Source organism: Miniopterus natalensis, chromosome 5 (genome assembly GCF_054644295.1).
Source record: "Miniopterus natalensis isolate mMinNat1 chromosome 5, mMinNat1.hap1, whole genome shotgun sequence".
In the NCBI taxonomy this organism is placed as follows: Eukaryota; Metazoa; Chordata; class Mammalia; order Chiroptera; family Miniopteridae; genus Miniopterus; species Miniopterus natalensis.
Window position 1 is genome coordinate 8,341,318 of NC_142085.1, and position 18,234 is coordinate 8,359,551.

Consider the following 18,234-nt stretch of genomic DNA (forward strand, 5'->3'; position numbering starts at 1 on the left):
TCTCTCTCTCTGAAAAGCAGTGGAAAAAACATTCTTAGGTGAGGATTAAAACAAAAGGGAGAGGTTTTGACAAGTGTTTTATCTGTTTGCCAGGTTAAAACAGAAATTAAACTAGTATTACTTTTCTAGAATATATTTTTGTTCAGGGGTAAAAGATTAAACCATGAATCAATCATCAAAATCACCTCAGTTTTTACTTCAAAGACATACATACAAGAGTGATCTCTTCGGGGAAAGCCAGGTGACCCGAGGGTAACACGAATAACCTGGAAGCCACCGCCCTACTCTGCACCTACTGAATGACTCTGGGGAGGGGTGCATGCTGCCACCCACAAGAAGAACAGGCGTGACCAGGCGCAGCCAAGGCTGTGCCCTCACCCGGTTCCGTAGCCGGCAGTGGGCCTGGCACTGGGAGGAGGATCCAGTCTGATTTTAGAAGCGTTTCCCATTTTTATGGGCCATGTTTCGACTTGTTGACCATGTGCCCATCTCAGCTTCCTTTTTATACATTTCAAAAGTACATTAAGCCCTCGATTTTGCAGACTTTAACGAACAAAATTTCCAGTCCCTGTGTCATATGTGAAAATTAACACCCTATTAATTTTAAAATGCTTTCAACCAAGATTGGCTTATAAATAAGTGAACAGGTTTATTTTTTGTTATTAATTCACTGTTATTTTTAACAAATCTTAGCAGATAGACCATGTGTTGGCAAAAACACTGCAGTAATTTCACTGATGTAAATAAATATTACATACCTACAACTAGAGTCTACATATTTAAATCCTAGAGTCAACGCTGGGGAAGTCTGGCCAGTGACTGTCACATGATCATACTGCATCACTTGTGGCGACTGGTTGCTGCCGGGCAGTGTGACTCTCTGCAGCAGCTTGTTTGTTTCTTAACCCTCACCTGAGGATGGGTATTTTGTTCCACTGATTTTGAGGAAGGGAGGGAGGGGACGGTCAGGGAGACCGAGAGAGGAACACATCGACTGGTTGTCTCCTGTATGCACCCTGATCAGGAATCGAACCCGAGACCCTTCAGCACGCAGGCCGATGACCTCACCACTAAGACACACCAGCCAGGACTCTGCGGCAGTTCTGATGCCTGCTGCCTCTGGGTGGGCACGAAGCCCCGCCCCAGCGTGTGCGTCTGTTTACTCGGGGTGACTGGCGAATGCATGCATTTATTAGATCTATTCAGTGTAAAATTACAGTAATACATATAGAACACTTTTCTGTGAAATTAAACTTTTCATACATACTTAAATTTAATTATACAAATGTGTCTACATTAGTAAAAACAGGTAAACTAACTTGTCAATTTTTAAACATACACATTCAGAAAACCTACTTTATTATGTAACAGACTTCTGGCTTTAACGGACGCCTCCCTCACCCGAAAACTCGTCTGTTCTATGGAGGTTTTACTGCACTTCACAAGTTAAAACAGACATGCTTGCTGCATTCAGCATCTCCTCCTGTTCCTTCTCTGCGCATACGCCTCTGTCTGGCCCTGAGTAACGGCTGTGCCGCGGAGGGGCAGCTGCGGGGAGCTCCCTGGAGGCGCCTGGGGTGACTTACCAATGCTAACCGAGTCTTCCCAGTCTTCCAGCACCTCTGTGACAACGAGCACATAGACGTATGTTCTGTGCTTCCTCTCCTGGTTCTGAGGGCAAAGAGAGGACAGGGGAAGTTACTCCGCATAGAGCCGAGGCGACTTGGACGAAGCGCACGCTCACGGCCAGGGGGCTGAGACCAGGACCCCTCCTATGCCCCGTCCCACACTGCGGGCCGGCGCGAGCTCCTAGCAGATGGCCTCTCAGACATGCCGCACTTGCAGCTGAGGGTCAACTCTTTGGCTGGGTTTCTAATGCCAAGGCTTTACTCTCTCTTTTCCTTCCCTTCCCCTATGTGCAACTTCATGGAAATGCTGTGAGCAGGAAGGTTTGTGACTGCTCAAGAAAAAGGCACCAACTAAACTCGACTAGCTGGACACAGAAAGAGGAGACCGTGGACGGCAGGGCTCAGCGCAGCCGGCGATTACCGCTCGCACACCCTCCTTTTCCCGCTAACCCCGCGCCTCTTTACACCCCGTCTCACTTCCCTTCACCTCCTCCAGATCGCTGCCCTAGATTTCCTTGTTTCCCTCTGTTGCCATAGCTGCTTACCTTCCACTTTTCCTGTCTTCTCTACACTTATGTACCCCTCCTCACAGCTTAGGAGGGAAAGGAGAGAGGCAGGGCTGGGGATAAATACTACTTACAAATAATATTCCAGCTGTTTGGAGATGGAGACTGCAATGGACTGAGTATGTATTCCTCACCCCAAAATTCCTATGTTGAAATCCCACTCCCCTATGTGATGGCATTAGGAGGTGGGACCTTTGGGGGCTGACCCTTGTGAATGGAATTAGTGCTCTTAAAACAGAGCCCTAGAGAGCAACAGACTTCCCTTTCCCCCATGTGGGCACACAGAGAGGAACAGGGGCCAACGAAGCAGGAAGCAGGTCCCCCACCACGCACTGGATCTGCTGGTGTCTCGATCCTCAACTTGCCGCCTCCAGAATTGTGAAAAATCAATTTCTTTTGTAAGCCACTCAGTTTGTGATATTTTGTTATAGCATCTTGAATGGACTAAGACAAACATATATGTGGTTATTAATACCACACCAAATGTATCAAAGATTTTAACAGACTTACCTCAAAAATTCCAACTAATCTTCCCAATGTCCCTTTTACTCCAGCCTGAAAAGTAGGGGGAAAAATTAACATTGATATTGTTTATATTGCTGTCTCATTCTGAATATTCTTTTTTTTAAAAAAAAATATATCTTTATTGATTTCAGAGAGAGGAAAGGAGGGGGAGAGAGAAAGACAGAAACATCAATGATGAGAGAGTCACTGATCAGCTGCCTAGCCCGCAACCCGGGCATGTGCCCTGACCGGGAATTGAACCCTGATCTCCTGGATCCGAGGTCGATGCTCAACCGCTGAGCCACGCCCGGCTGCGCTCATTCTGAATATTCTGAGCAGTCTGTGAAACAAAAATGAAAAACAAGGGGGCACAGTTTGGAGGGGGTCACACCAGTGTTTCCTGTGTCACTGAGAAGAGCAGGGTGTACACTGGGGAGGGAGAAGTCCTCTCATCTCCCTGGCTCTCTTCCCACTACAAAGCTGGCCAAATAGAGCAGACAGTTAAGGTCACAAATTACTTCACTCATTTATTCATTCATTCATTCAACAAATACACATTGAATGTCTAATCTGAGCTAGGTGATGCCGTATACCAGGGATATACGGTGAATAGGCTAGAACAAAAGATCCATGAGGCAAGGCCCTTACCTTCCCTGTCCCTGGATGTCTATGCACAGTGTGCCCAGAACAGAGCTCAGCACCCGGCAGGAGCTCAGTAAAACCAAGTCAATGAAAACATACACCTGGTCATTCTGCCAGTGACAGGTATTGACAGAGACGCACATAGCAATGTGAGGGACAGACAGGGATGAGGAGAGAGACAAATATACACAGTGGTTAGGCACTTGGGAATATATTCTGTATCTCCCGTTGGCCCTGTGATAATTTTTTTTTTTATCTGTGTCTTTCTGATGTATTATAGGTGAATTTTTCAGTCTATTCCAATTTACTCATTTTCTTTACTTTTTTTTAATCCTCACCTGAGGACAACTTCTCCATCGATTTCTAGAGAGAGCAGAAGGGAGGGGTGGAGAGAGAAACATCGATGTGAGAGAGACACATTGACTAGTTGCCTCCCCCACGTGCTCCAGACCAGGGCAGGGTATCGAACCTGCAACCGAGGTACGTGCCCTTGACTGGGAATCGAACCCTCAGGTCTGCAGGCCGGCGCTCTAACCACTGAGCCAAATCAACCACGGCCAATTTTTAATTTTCTTTTAAACTGTATCCAGGCTAGAGTTATCCCATTTCTAGTCTGTTTTTTATTTGATATTTTTCATATCTACCTGTTTTTAAAAATATATCTTTATTGATTTCAGAGAGAGGAAAGGGATAGAGAGAGAGAAACATCAATGATGAGAGTTGACTGGCTGCCTCCTGCACACCCCGACTGGGGATCGAGCCTGTAACCTGGGCATGTGCCCTGACCGGGAATCGAACCCCGATCGCCTGGATCCCAGGTCGACGCTCAACCACTGAGCCACACCCGGCCAGGCTCTACCTGGTTCTTTACATATTTGTTTCCACTACATACGCCTTTGCTTTCATACTTTGTTCTTTTAAAATAGAAGTTAATTCCTCCATTTACTTCTTGATTATCTGAATATATTGAAGTTCTTTGTCAGGCCATGCTACAAAATTCATTGACTCTAAAACACATTCATGCTCCAGTTGGTGAAGGGCTTATTTGTGAGGTGGCTTTCACCAAGCTCTCCAGAGCCGGGTCTTGAAGGGACAGTGTAGGGCTGCTGCTTCAAGGTGACATGTGAATACTGCAGACAGAGCCACAGTCAGAGGGTGGCTTAGCTCCATCCTTTATTGGCACTGCACCTGTGTCCTCTCCCTACCTAAGCCCATATCTTTCTGAGTCTCAGCTCCCGCTGTCCTCTCCACTGGGCACCTGGGCTCCCCTTACTCCAAGGGTCCAGGCTGGCTGCAGCTCTGTGCTGCTGCTCTGTTTCTGCTCTGTGGAGGTAGTGTCCACCTTGCTTTTGAGCCAGGCTATGTCTTTTTTAGCTTTTGCTTTTTCTATTTTATATCTGTCTCTGCTAGGAGCAGAAGTGGTCAAAGGTGAGGGAAAGACGAACCCCTGGAAATGCTGTGGAATGCTATAACTTGTTTTCTATTACTACTGCCTCATCTGTACAATAAACTAAAAAGACAAAAATATTTTCTAAACACAACATAGTAGGTGCTCAGTAAGTTTGTACAAAATGAACAAAAATTGATAAGTACTCTAAAAGTTTTTAAGAGATATTGAATAGAAGCAAAAGAAGCCATTTAAAGGCCTAGGCTCCTGGGTGAACTATATTTTGAAATTAATTTTTGCTAATTATCTGTCAAGGAATTCTATTCTTTTCTCTTGCCAAATGCCCATTTCCTTTCCTATTCTTTTTTCACCTGCTCTTGTCCCCATGTGGCTATTGGCTACTTGAATGGAAATGTCTACCTTTTCTTATTTAACTTGCTTCTGTACAGTTTTAGAAACAATCCTACTCCACAGCCAGCTAAGATGAGCTACATTGTACTTATAAGAATTAACTAGTGAAGCAGCCTGAACAAGTGGGACAAACTGGTGTGCCAACCTGAGCTGGAAAGCCAATTCTGTCCTCTGATCCCAGGGAGTCGAGCACGCTCAGATGTGTCACCGCACCTTTGTCACAGGGATGCACTGACAGGGCCAAGGCGTAGAGCTGTCAGGGTTGGGGTGGGGGTAAGAAAAAATTCATAGAGTTTCAGAGAGGCCATCATTCACTTTTCTCTTCTGCAAAGTGGTGAAAATGGTCTCTTTAGCAGTTATTGTCCAATTAATGTTTTTAATCTTGCCCTGGCCAGTGTGGCTCAGTTGGTTGAGCATCACCCTATGCACCAAGAGGTTGCGGGTTCTATTCCTGGTCAGGCACATGCGTGCTTAGGTTGTGGGCTCGATCTCCAGTAGGGAGAGTGCAGCAGGCAGCTGATCGATGGCTCTCTCTCATTGATGTTTCTCTCTCTCTCTCAAATCAATAAAAAAATATTTAAAAAAAATTTTTATCTTAAAAAACTCAAAAGTTTAGAAAATGGTCGTTGAATTTTAAGGATACGAATCAACTTCTATTATGACACTTCAATATACTTTAAAATTTTTGTTTAATAGTAATTTCTGCATTTAACACCAACATATAACCCGAATTTACTCTGTCGGATGCAGCTGGGAAAAACATAAAGGCATTTTCCTTTATAAAATCGATGCATTCTTATAAAGTCTGGAGTAAATCAAATCATACTGCCATCAAAACAGTGGAATTTCAGTGGCACTTATTTTCACTTTTCATTAATCTTCAAGTTGTAGACAGTAACAGCAGTTTTATTTGTCTCCTAGTGTTTCAAGTTTTATATTAACACTTAGGGGATCTACTTGTGTAAATTCTACCTACGGTGATCCTATCATAGACTCTATGGTAAAAAGCAAAGAAATATTCCTATATTTACCAGTTTTTAAAATTGAGATTTAGCAGTTTTCTTAGGAGAAGGCTCTTCTTTAGTAAAAAAGAAGATTTCAGTTCTTTAAAATCATTATTCTGAAAAAGACAAAGGCGGCTCCTAGGCAAAGTGAATCCAAGACAGGATTCACTCTAACCATTTTACTTTTTCTTAAGTTTTCCACAGTCCAACTTTCATCTCCCAGCTCTCTCGCAAATGCTGCCGCAAGCAATTGGGCGGTTATTTTTCTCTCTCACATGACTCTTGCATGTAGGTTGGGGTAGGTGTCAGGGTCACACCTGACAGATATTTGGCTCAGACATTGGGGATAAGATGTGATTCAAGGTATATTGTAAGGGGGTTCAACCAGGGTGCTGGTATGAACCTGTTTTTCTCAGAATCATTTGAAAGCAGTTATAATTTCAATCCACATGTCAAAAGCCCTTAATCCAGAAAAGGAGACTTTATTTAAAAGTCCGTTTTTGCTAGTAGTAAGAAATCCAAATAGTCCTGGCTGATCAATGACTCTCTCATCATTGATGTTTCTCTCTCTCTCTCCCCCTCTCCTTTCCTCTCTCTGAAATCAGTAAAGATATAGTTAAAAAAATAAATAAATAGGTATTGCTCGGCCAGGGTGGCTCAGTGGTTGAGCATCGACCCATGAACCAGGAGGTCACGGTTTGATTCCTGGCCAGGGCACATGCCTGGGCTGCAGGCTCCATCCATAGGAGGGGGCACGCAGGAGGCAGCCGCTCGATGATTCTCTCTCATCATTGGTGTTTCTCTCTCTCCCTTTCTCCCTTCCTCTCTCTGGAATCAATAAAAACATGTTTAAAAATAAGTAGGTAGGTACTGAATTTTAATAAATTTTCATTTACTTAGTTTTATTTTAATCTCTTAAATAAAGTAAATTGCATAAACATATTTTCTAAGACTGAACTACCCTTGTACTCTTGGGACAATATAGTTGTGAGATACTGAGAAAGCTTTAGGTTTTATTTGCTCTTATTTCACTTGGAATTTTTGTAGCCATGTTCATGAGAATTTATTTTTTTTCTATTCTTAATTATCAAGATCAGGGGTAAGCAAACTATGGTCCATGGGCCAAATCTGTCTTGCCATTGGTTTTTGTAAATAAAGTTTTACTGGAACACTGCCACACTCATTATGGGTGAATTCACATTACAATAGCAGAGCTGAATATTTGTGACATATACAATATGGCTTCTAGAGTCTAAAATATTTATTATCTGACCCCTTACAGAAAAAGTCTGATTGCTGATCAAGATTATACCAGCCTTCCAGATCTTAGCTATTGTAAATTGTGCTGCTATGAACACAATTTCTTTCTGATTGGTGTTTCCAGTTTCTTAGGATATATTCCTAGAAGTGGGATCACTAGGTCAAATGAGTTCCATATTTAATTTTTTGAGGAACCTCCATACTGCTTCCCATAGTGGCTGCACCAGTCTGCATTCCCACCAGCAGTGTACTAGGGTCCCCCTTTCTCCACACCCTTGCCAGCACTTGCCCTTTGTTGATGGAGCCATTCTGACAGCTGTGAGGTGATACCTCACCGGCCTTTTAATTTGCATCTCTCTGATGATTAGTGACTTTGAGCGTATTTTCATGTCTCTTGGCCATCTGTAAGTCCACTTTGGAGAAGTATCTATTTAGGTCCTTTGCCCATTTTTAAATTGGATTGTCTTCCTTTTGTTAAATTGTATGAGTTCCTTATACATTTTGGATATTAACCTCTCATCAGATTATCACTGGCAAATATGTTCTCCCATACAGTGGACTCCCTTTCCAAGTGCCCATCAGGAGATGAGGGGGTAAAAAGCTGTGGCACATTTACACCATGGAATACTATGCAGCTGTAACAAAGAAGGATCCCTTACCCTTTGAGACAGCATGGAGGGACCTGGGGAGTATTATGCTAAGTGAAATAAGCCAGGCAGAGAAAGACAAGTGTCACATGATCTCACTCATATGTGGAATCTAATGAACAAAACAAACAGATGAACAAAATAGGTCCAGACACATAAAAGCATGGAACAGACTGAGGGATCTCAGAGGGAAGGTGGGAGTGGGGGAGCAGGTGGAGAGAGATTAATATAAGAACTTACATGCATATATGCATAACGCACAGACACAGACAATAGTGTGGTGAAGGCCTGGAGGTGCAGGCGGGTGCAGGATGGAGGGGGTCAATGGGGGAAAAAAGAGGATATCTGTAATACTTTCAATAATAAAGAGAAATTAAAAAAAAAAAATTATACCAGCCTTACAAGAGGTGTGCAGTTATCTTTCTCTAGCGTAGTTCATTAAGATAAGAGTATACATTTTTAGAAATTTTGGTAGTATTCATCTAGTCTGATCTTGGTATTTTTGTTGTGAAAAAAGGTGACTTGCACTTAATTTCTGTAAGAATTAATTATCTATATACAGGTTTTCTAATTTTTCTTAAGAAAATTTGGGTATTTTTTTTTTTTTAGAAAACTTTTCAAAAAAATTTGTTTTGCTTGTAGCTCTTCATAGCATTCTCTTAATTTCAAAGTCTCTGTCATATCTGTAGCTATTCCTTTTTGTTCCTATTTATTTGTTTCCTTCTCTCTTAAAGTTTCTTTTATCAGTCCTTTGAGAGGCTCCTTTATTTTACTAGACAAAAATAACCTACTTTTGATTTTGTTGATACCTATTTTTCTCTAATTTTTGCCCCTTTCCTTATTTCCATCCTTTTACTTTTTTTTTGAGCACATCCAGCTGTTTTTTCTAGCTTCTTGAATTGATTGCTTAGGTTATTTAATGTCTATTTTGCTTTCTAATAAAAGCCTCGAAGGCTCAAAGAACCGAATGAGTGCATCCCATAAGTCATGACACAGGGTGCTTTCATAGTTGTTTATCTCTATTTGCTTACTAATTGCTGTTGTGATTTGTGCTTTAACTCAAGGATTATTTAGAACATTTTTTTTTTTCTGTTTCCAAATATGTTTCTCTCTCTGTCAAGTTAGCTCTATTGTTGATTTCTAATTTTACTGCATTGTGTCACAGTATATACATATAGTCTGTGTTTATTGATGCCCTGGGATTTTTGATATTTCTTTTAAAGCTTAGCATATGGTTAGTTTTTATAATTCTTCCATGTGTACTTGAGGAAATTATATAGTTGTTGTTGAATACAGGTTATCTTTCAATACAGCTATCTGGTCAACCTTGCTAATGGTGTTAATCCTACTTTTCTTACTGTTTGCCACTTTTTCTATCAGTTTCTTAATTAGATGGGGGGTTTTTTTGAACGCTTTTCCACATTCTACACATTTATAGGGTTTCTCTCCAGTATGAATTCTTTGATGAAGAATAAGGGATGAGCTCTGGCTGAAAACTTTTTCACATTTATTACATTTCAAAAGTTTCTTCTCTGTATAGATATTCTTGGGTTTAATAGCAGTTAAATTATTTTTAAACCTTTTCTTATGTGTGTCATGTTTATGTACTTTCTCCTCTTTTGGAACTACCTGCTGTGTATGAAGCAGCATGTTCAGATGGAAAATTTGCCAAGATTTGTTATATTCTTGTCCTGTTTCATAAACAAGGGCTTCTTCATTAGTAATTCTCTCTTCTTTGAAATATGCCTTCTGATTCACTGGTTGTCTCTCAGAATGGCCCTCGCATTTCCATTCCTCTCTCAAATTGGAGTACTCAAGGCCATAGCTTGTAAGTTTTTCTATTATCTTCTGAGATGACTGTGCTTCACAAATGTCCTGCTTTTGGGTTAATTCTTTACTGTCACACACAGATTCCCAGCCTTTAACGTTGATCACAGCAACAATGAAGACAGAAAATGTCCTGAGCACAAGCCTTTTGCCAGCTCTTTCTTCACCATCCAGGGCTCTTTCCCTTGTTCCAACAATAATATCACACTTGGCTTAGAAAAGCAAAGTCCCAGTGACACCAAGATCCTGTAGTTCTTGAACATCACGTTACTGTACAGATGCCTTTGAGATGAATTTACACAATCCCACTCCTCTTGGGAGAAGTCTACAGCCACATCCCTGAAGGTCACCAACTCCTGGTACACAGTTTTAAGAAGTCCAACAGCCGTTCTTTCCTCCTCTTGGCTCTTCTCTTGGGAAATGGTAGTTCGCTCAGATGACGGAGATGGGAAAGGGAACGTAAGAAGCTAGGTTTTCCTTGCACCATCCAGAATCACCAGCCTAGAAGTCTGCAGCTTCTCTCCTCCAGCAGAGCTGAACTGCCGAAAGACTCCGTCTTCGCCCCCAAGGTTCGGGCAATTTCTACCAGGGCCCACCTACAGCCCTTGGAGGCTGATGGAACCCAGCCCCCGCAGGCCGCTTAATTAGATGTTTTAAAGTCTTCAATATCGCTATAGACTTGTAAACTTTTGCCCATGATTATGCCAATTTTGCTTGTGTAGATGAAGATTTTGCTACAGGCACATAAACTTATGGCTGCTGTAGGTCTTGGTAGATTGTTCCTTTTATCAATATTAAATGTCCCCCTTGCCCCTTTAAATATTTTCCACCTAAATTCTATTTTGTTTGGTATTACAATTATTATCCCAGTTTTCTTCTCGTTAGTATTTGCCTGATATACCTTTTTCCATCCCTTCATTCTTTTTTTTCTTTTTTCAAAAATATGTTTTATTGACTTTTTTAAGAGAAAGGAAGGGAGAGGGAGAGGAACACATTGATGTGGGAGAGGAACACAGACAGGTTGTCTCCGCATGCTCCCGGACGGGGGACTGAACCCGCAGCCTGGGTATGTGCCCTAACCGGTGACCTTTTGGTGACCAGCCAGAGCCATTCCTTCATTCTTAGTCACTCAGTATTATTGTATTTGAAAACAACATTTGGGAAGTTTTATTTTCTTTTTAATCCAAATACGTGTCAATTAATTAGTAAGTTTATGTGAAATCAAGTTACATTTATTGTGATTTAACCTGGAAACTTAGCTTTTCACTGAGCCACATGGATTCCCTTCAGGACGAGTTAGAATCAGACTCCTTAAGTTTACTTCCTGTGGAGCAAAAAAGCTCTGTGTTAGGCAGTTTGCACTTGCAAGTTCACTGAATTAAGAGGAAGTTGTTAAGCGGCACCTCAGCCAGATTAAGTTAGAGCTGCCCGGGTCCAGTGGCTGTTGGTTAAAGGTTGTGGAGTCTCCAGAGGCAAAAGTTGTATTTAGTATTTGCTGAAACTACTGTGAATTGGAGTCAGTGAAAAAGTAAGCTGTGGGCCTACCTCCTAATGACTAAAGCTCCTTTCCTGGAATGTGGAGTTGGGTGGGAAAGCAAGTACAACTGTTTGGAAGAGTCATCTGGACTCAATTCATTTAGCAGAATGCACTTGGCTCCTATCCCAGCAATTCAGTCTCTATTCAGAGTTCCAACACAAGCCAGCTCAAATGCAGTACTATATTCTCTAAGAGGGCAGATTCTAATCTCTACACTAAGCCACTGAATTAACTATTCATCAATGGGTAGCATTCAATTATATGTGATAATGTAGACAGCTTATAAACTTAGTAAAAAGATATCTTTTTTTTCGTTCCAGTTTTTAAGGAAATGCTTGAAAGGTAACTTAGGGGCAGTTATTTGCAGTAAAAGAGAGATAATCTTTAAATTAGTTTCTCCTAATAAGTTTAAAATAAGTAATAAACAAGAAATCATAGAGCACCTCAGATGCAGGCTCGATCCCCATCCCGGTTGTGGCGTGTGCAGGAGGCAACCAATTGATGTGTCACTCTCACATCGATGTCTGTGTGTGTGTGTGTCTGTCTGTCTCTCCCTTCCATGCTCTGAAAAGCAATGGAAAAACTGTCCTTGGGTAAGGATGAAAAAAGCTACTGGTGTCTGAGATAGATCATACATAAAGATGATGGATTTGCAAAAACGTGACCTACTCGGAACTTTCTACCTATTGAAAGCAAGATAGCCCTTTTCATATCTTAGACGATTAGCTTAGAGCAGCGATTTTCAACTGGTGCGCTGCAGGAATTTAAAAACCTGTAGTACCCGACTGTTCAGTCAGGGGCACTGACCTCTTTTCCCTGAGACTGTCAAATAAGAAAATGACAACAGCCAACACAACAATAGCTGTCAAGTGTGAAAGGATCAAAATTATGCCTTTTTTTTGGTCAGACTGGCAAAAAAGATATCTTTTGGTGTACCACAAAATTTTAGTAATTAGTTTATATGCCGTGAGATGGAAAAGGTTGAATATCCCTGGCTTAGAGAAACAAAAATATTTATAGTATTACTTCAGAGTCAAAGGAAAGAGAAGAGATATAATTATAAAAATTAAAAATAATTTAACTAAAAAATGTAGCAGTAGGTTGACTAAGCATATTATCCTTTTCTTCCTGAGATTCCATCAAAATGGAAGCAGGGGAATGCAACTGGAAAGATGCTGTTGGAAGAAAAGCAATTTCAAAAATTCCAAGAAGATGCACAGTGATGAACGAGGGTTAAAAGGTGAAGAAAAGCAGAAGCCAGCTCAGCTTCCAGACTCTGGAGAGGCTCCAGGACAGGACATGGCAGGAACACAGAGTGGAAGTGAGAAGCGTCCTGAAAGCCAAAGGCCTAAATGCCAAACGGCTATCCCCACGCAAGGAGAATGGCCTAGGCCAGACCCCTAGGCGGCCTCCCTCGCAGCATTCTTTAAAGGCCCCGGCGAACAGCTTCATTCCCCGCAGGCCCCTCTGTGCACCTGCCCACTCAGTGCTGCCACTGCCTCACTCAGGACTGTGGTGGGACCACCTCAGATTACTTGACCTCCAAGGAAAGTCATCAGAAGGAAAGAAAGATCAAAATATGTATGAAAACTGGCTCTGGTCAAAAGAAGAATTCAGGAAAACTTGGGGGAAACTAGTTCTTATCCTTAAAGAAATTGAGAAGCTATGGAATCCCAAACAAGAACAAGATGTGTATGAAAGCAACCAAGAATAAAAACGGTAACACAGAACTTAATAATGAGGCTCACACAAAACGCTCGGCCCCACCTGGGCTCAGTGGTTAGGGTGTCGGCCTGAGCACTAAGGGGTTGCTGGCCGGACTCCAAGGCGGGGCACACGCCTGGGCTGGGGCGTGTACGGGAGGCAGCTGATCTCTCTCTCTGTCTGTCTCTCTTTCAAATCAATGAACATACCCTCAGGTGAGGATTTAAAAAAAATTAGCCTCTGTATATCTACTATTAGCTTCTGATATCTATGAGTTCACATTTATGTTGCCGTATTTCCAGTCATTTGCCTGAAACCATAAAATAAGAACAGACACAATCTAATGATTTATAATGGCTGAAGAGAGCTCATTTATTGATTAGTGCAGAGGAAATTTTTTCTTTTTAAATCCTCACCCCAGGGTAATGTTTTTATTGATTTGAGAGAGAGAGAGAGAGAACCATCAATGTGAGAGAGAGAGAGACACCGACTGGTTGCCTCCCATACGCATCTAACTGGGGATCAAACCCGCAACCCAGGTATGTGCCCTGACAGGGAATTGAACCGGCAACCTTTTGGGGCTGCAGGATGATGCTCCAACCAACTGAGCCACCCAGCCAGGGCACAATAATCCACCTTTCAATTTAAAAGCAGAACTGGCAATTTCGTTTTGCAATCACACAAAAATTCAATTTTGCCAAATATCACTGCAAAGGTGATCTTCTTTCTAAAACATTTAATATTGCATATATTCAATTCACAAAAGAGACAACAGTTTATTTGAAAGCAGTAAGAAACCACAATTACATTTCTCACTCTCAGCCTGCTGCAGAATGGCATCATGCGTTTTTCACTTTAGCCACTCTAACAGACATGCAGTTATCTCGTTGTGGAACGGCATTAAAGGCAATTAAAAAAAGTAAACGTTTAAAAAAATTATTAATTTAGATAACATAAGAATTAGTATCTTTTATAAAAGAAAAAAATGAAGGCTTAAATGGTGTAAATGTTTAGCTCTGCTTGACCAAAAGTGCAACGTTAACCAGATAACCTCTTAATGTCCTTTCAACAATGTGATTCCATGATCCTATAAAAATAAATTCCACTTAAACCACTTAAAATCATAGTCCCTATATAGACAGACACCCTCCCTCAGGCTTCTCAAGACTAAAGATCTCCTCTGTGATGTTCTCATTCAGTTTTGCACCCAGAATTGTGCTGGTCACACTCCCATAACTAAGTGATGATGGTCTTTCTTTCAAGTCTCATGAATCTCAGTGAAAGCATGTCAGGGGAGGAGCTCTTGGCTGAAAATAATACTCTAAAAAAGCTGTGGTATATTTACACAATGGAATACTGCTCTGTCATAAAAGGAAGAAAATTTTACCCCTTCTGATAGCATGGATAGACGAGGAGAACATTACGCTAAATGAAATAAGCCAGTCAGAGGACGACAGGTACCATATGATCTCACTCACTGAGGAATTTAACGAACAAACTGAACGACCAAGGAAAATAGAGACAGACTCATAGAGAGAAAGCAGGCAGACAGCTCTGGGGTGGGGGTGGCGATGAGAGTGTTGGGAGGGGGGTGAGGGATTGAGCAAGAGAAAGAAAAAAGAGAGAGAACACATGGTCATGGACAACAGTATGGTGACTGGGGGGTGGAGGTAGAAGAGGGCAGGGAGGGTAAATGGTGATGGGAAAGAAATAAAGAAAAGAAAATGATGCTCTTCCCTTCTTGAGCTGCCTCACTCTCCTTTCTAAAATCCTACTTCGTAGACTTAGCTCTTTTGAATGTTTTTATGGCCTACTTTGAAACCAAAAGCCTATCTGTTCGAGGGCCAGATATGGAGCCCTACCAAGTCTCCCAGCCGACGGAACAGGCAGTTCAGATGGCATCCCAGACTGCCCACTTAGCTCCCTAAGTCACTCCTTGACCCCAAAAGGGAGGAAAGAGTAACAAAAACCAAGTCAAATGGAATAACATTTTAGTGGCATTCAAGGAATCTTCTAACAAATGTCACCTCATCTGAAGGACAGGACTGCTCGGTATGAAGAGATCTAAATGAACAAGAACGGTGGGCAGGTGGATAAAAAGGTACTTCATTTGGCACAGATGTAGGTGTACCTGCTACTTATAATATACGCACATTATATCTATTTTTGAAACTGTTAACTTCCCACCCTCAATATCATGGCATTTCTTTACCAGTACAAGCCAATTACTATAGAAACCATTAGGAAAAACCAGCAGGCCCTGGCTGGGTAACTCAGTGGGTTAGAGCGTCTTCCCAATACACCAAGATGGTGGGTTCAATCCCTGGTCAGCACATATACAACAATCAACAAATGAAAATAAATACATACATAAATACATTTATAAAAGAAATTTTATAAATACATTTATAAATACATTTATTTATAAAAGAAAAAGAAAACCCAGCAGGATGGAGTCTCTCCTCTGGACTCAATGTCTGAGACTGAGCTGAAGCCATGGTGATTCAAGCAGAGGGAGTACCAAGTACAAAGGCCCTGAGGAGGAAGGGGGCCCGGCTTCAGGGGAGCAGCAAGGGGGCTACCAGCGCAGGTGGAGCACAGTACACGAGAGAGGCGTGAGAGATGAGGTCCCAGCGGGAGCCACGTTATAGGCCATGCTGAGTTCCATCTTAGAAAGCCTTCGAGTGACGTGACCTAACCTTTTTTCTTCTCACAGGATCACTTTCCTGAAAATACACTGAAGGGAGTAAGAGGGCAGGAAGTGGGGGTGGGCAGAGGAATCGAGGAGAGCGGTGACTGCGACTTGGATTAAGGTGGCAGTGACAGGGATGGGAGAAGTGGTTGGATTCTGGGTGTATGTATTCTCAAGGTAGAGCCAACAATATTGGCTGATAAACTAGATACTGGGTATGAGAAGAAAAAGAAATTAAGGGTAACTCCTAGTTTGGGAGGGTTAAACAAATGAAAGGACAGAGTTGCCATTCACTGAGATGGGGATGGCTGCTGGAGAAGCAGAGCAGCTTTGGGAGAAGACAGTGGAATTCCAGGTTTAGCTTCATATATATTAAGTTTCAGATGCCCACTGGACATCCAAATGGAAATACCAAGTACGCAGGTTAAGGAGACCTGTGGCTGGGGATGAATAATGGGTCGTCCATTCAACCCCCCCATCTCCCTGCCTGCCCACTAACCTGCACCCCCAACACTACCTACTATATTTAAAACCACGAGGCTGGATGTAGATGAGACACCAACGAAGACAGAAAAGACTGAACTGCAGGACATTCAACCATCAGGGAGGAATAAGCAAAGACCCCTCAGGTGCATGAGAAAAGTCAGGAATGGGTGGAGTCCTGGAAGCCTAGTAGAAAAAGTTATTCAAGATTTTTTCCAACAGTATTCTGCTTCCAGCCTTTGTCTTCCAGCTGAATCCCCAGACATCATATCATGGATAAGCCATCCCTACTGAATTCATGTCTCACAGAAACTATGAGATAGCATGATTATTCTTGTTTTAGGTTCTGTTTTTCTTAGGCAGCAATAAATAATGGACTCAGTTCCTAAATTCATAATTGTCAGTATCACCAACAAAAGAACTCATATATAAATAAATCCAACAGCAATATCCTTTAGTTTTCAGGCTGATTAGCACATCTGATGATTCTTCATGGATTACTTCTACTCGTACTCCTTTAAATATTACTCTGGTCATCTAGAAACACAGTAAACTATCTCAATGATGTCCATGTGAGCCATTCCTTTCCCAACTACCTTACTGTCATTGATCATTTTAATTTAAATTAAAAAAGTAAAAATTATAATAGCAAGATTAGATTTCAAAGCTAAAAATAAACTTGTACCAAAAGCAAAAACAATGCCATCTGCCCCAGAGATGGTTTTCTTTCATTTCCTTGCACCCAAGGGAAAAAAATACAGTGCAAAATTTCAGCAATCCTAATTTTAACTTTTCTGAGCACAAATATATCCCTTTAGAATTCCTTGGGGGATTGGGGCTATACTGAGTTCTACAACTGTGTGATGGTTTCACATTTCTGCCCAGACTCTGGAGAAAATGATGGGGTTGTAAAAAACCAAAAAAATTCAGATAAAGGCAAAATTTCCCATGGAACCCTGGCCAGGTGGTTCAGTTGGTTGAAGCACCATCCTGTGCACCAAAAGGCTGAGGTTAGATCCCTGGCTGGGGTGCACACGGGAGGCAGTTGATCGATGTTTCTCTCTCACACTGATGTTTCTCTCTCTCTTTCCCTTCCTCTCTCTCTAAAGTCAATAAAAAACATATCCTCAGGAAAGGATTAAAAAAAATTTTTTCCCCGTGGGACTTCCTTCTAGTCCTATGTCCCTCCCCAGAGGTAATCACTCTAACCAGTGTAGTGTTTTTCTTTCCAGACTCCATTCTAAACATTTACACATATATAAAGATATACAAATATGTTCTATGACATTTTACTTTACGCAAATTGATAATAGTTGCCATTTCATTTAACTAAATGTCTTAGAGGACTCTCCATGTGGGACATATAGATTTTTCTTTATTATTTTTAAACTGCTGGAGGATAATAGATATGTGAATGTGCTGTAATTGAAGTAATCATTCTTTTACTGATGGACACTTAGAGTGTTTCCAATTTTGGCTATTACATATAAAGCTGTGATAAACTTCTTGTGCATGCTTCTTTGTGCCCATGAATAAGCATTTGTCTACAAACACTTAGAAATGAAAATACTGGGTTAAGATATAAACCAAGAAGCACAGAAAGTTACAAGATTTGGTCAAGGCCTCTAAGCCTGTGGTGAGAGAGAAGGGAGTTGGGCTGGGATAATAGAAAATGACAGCAAGGACAAAAGTTTCTATTTTACACTTTTAAGAACCTCCCAGCTCACTTTCATGTCTGATATTTGAGGATACTGTTGAGAAAAATGTACAGACAAGTAGGGAAGGCTGACACTCAAAAACACAGAAGGAAATACACCAAAATGTTACTAGTAGGGAGTATGAAATTTTTAAGTTTGTTCTTTTTACTTTTGTTTTTCAAAATGTCCACGCTAAATAATAATAGGTGGAAAAAACATACTTGAAATTTATGTTACATCACCAG

At 41.5% G+C, this 18,234-nt stretch overlaps 2 protein-coding genes across 2 annotated transcripts in view; both read right to left on the minus strand.

The window, feature by feature from the left end:
- Nucleotides 1–18,234, minus strand: part of NUDT3 (nudix hydrolase 3) — a 96,221-nt gene that overhangs the window by 4,384 nt on the left and 73,603 nt on the right. The window contains exons 3-4 of the mRNA XM_087817344.1: nucleotides 2,705–2,749; nucleotides 1,587–1,671 (exon numbers count right to left, since the gene is read on the minus strand). Of these exons, the coding sequence (XP_087673470.1) occupies nucleotides 1,587–1,671; nucleotides 2,705–2,749 (130 nt within the window). The remainder of the gene's footprint in view (nucleotides 1–1,586; nucleotides 1,672–2,704; nucleotides 2,750–18,234) is intronic.
- LOC107545602 (zinc finger protein 583-like) lies at nucleotides 6,964–10,787 on the minus strand. The gene is made up of 2 exons (XM_087817211.1): nucleotides 10,778–10,787; nucleotides 6,964–10,088 (listed from the first exon to the last, which is right to left on the minus strand). Exons 1-2 carry the CDS (start codon nucleotides 10,785–10,787, stop codon nucleotides 9,322–9,324), a joined length of 777 nt encoding a protein of 258 aa, XP_087673337.1. The 3' UTR covers nucleotides 6,964–9,321.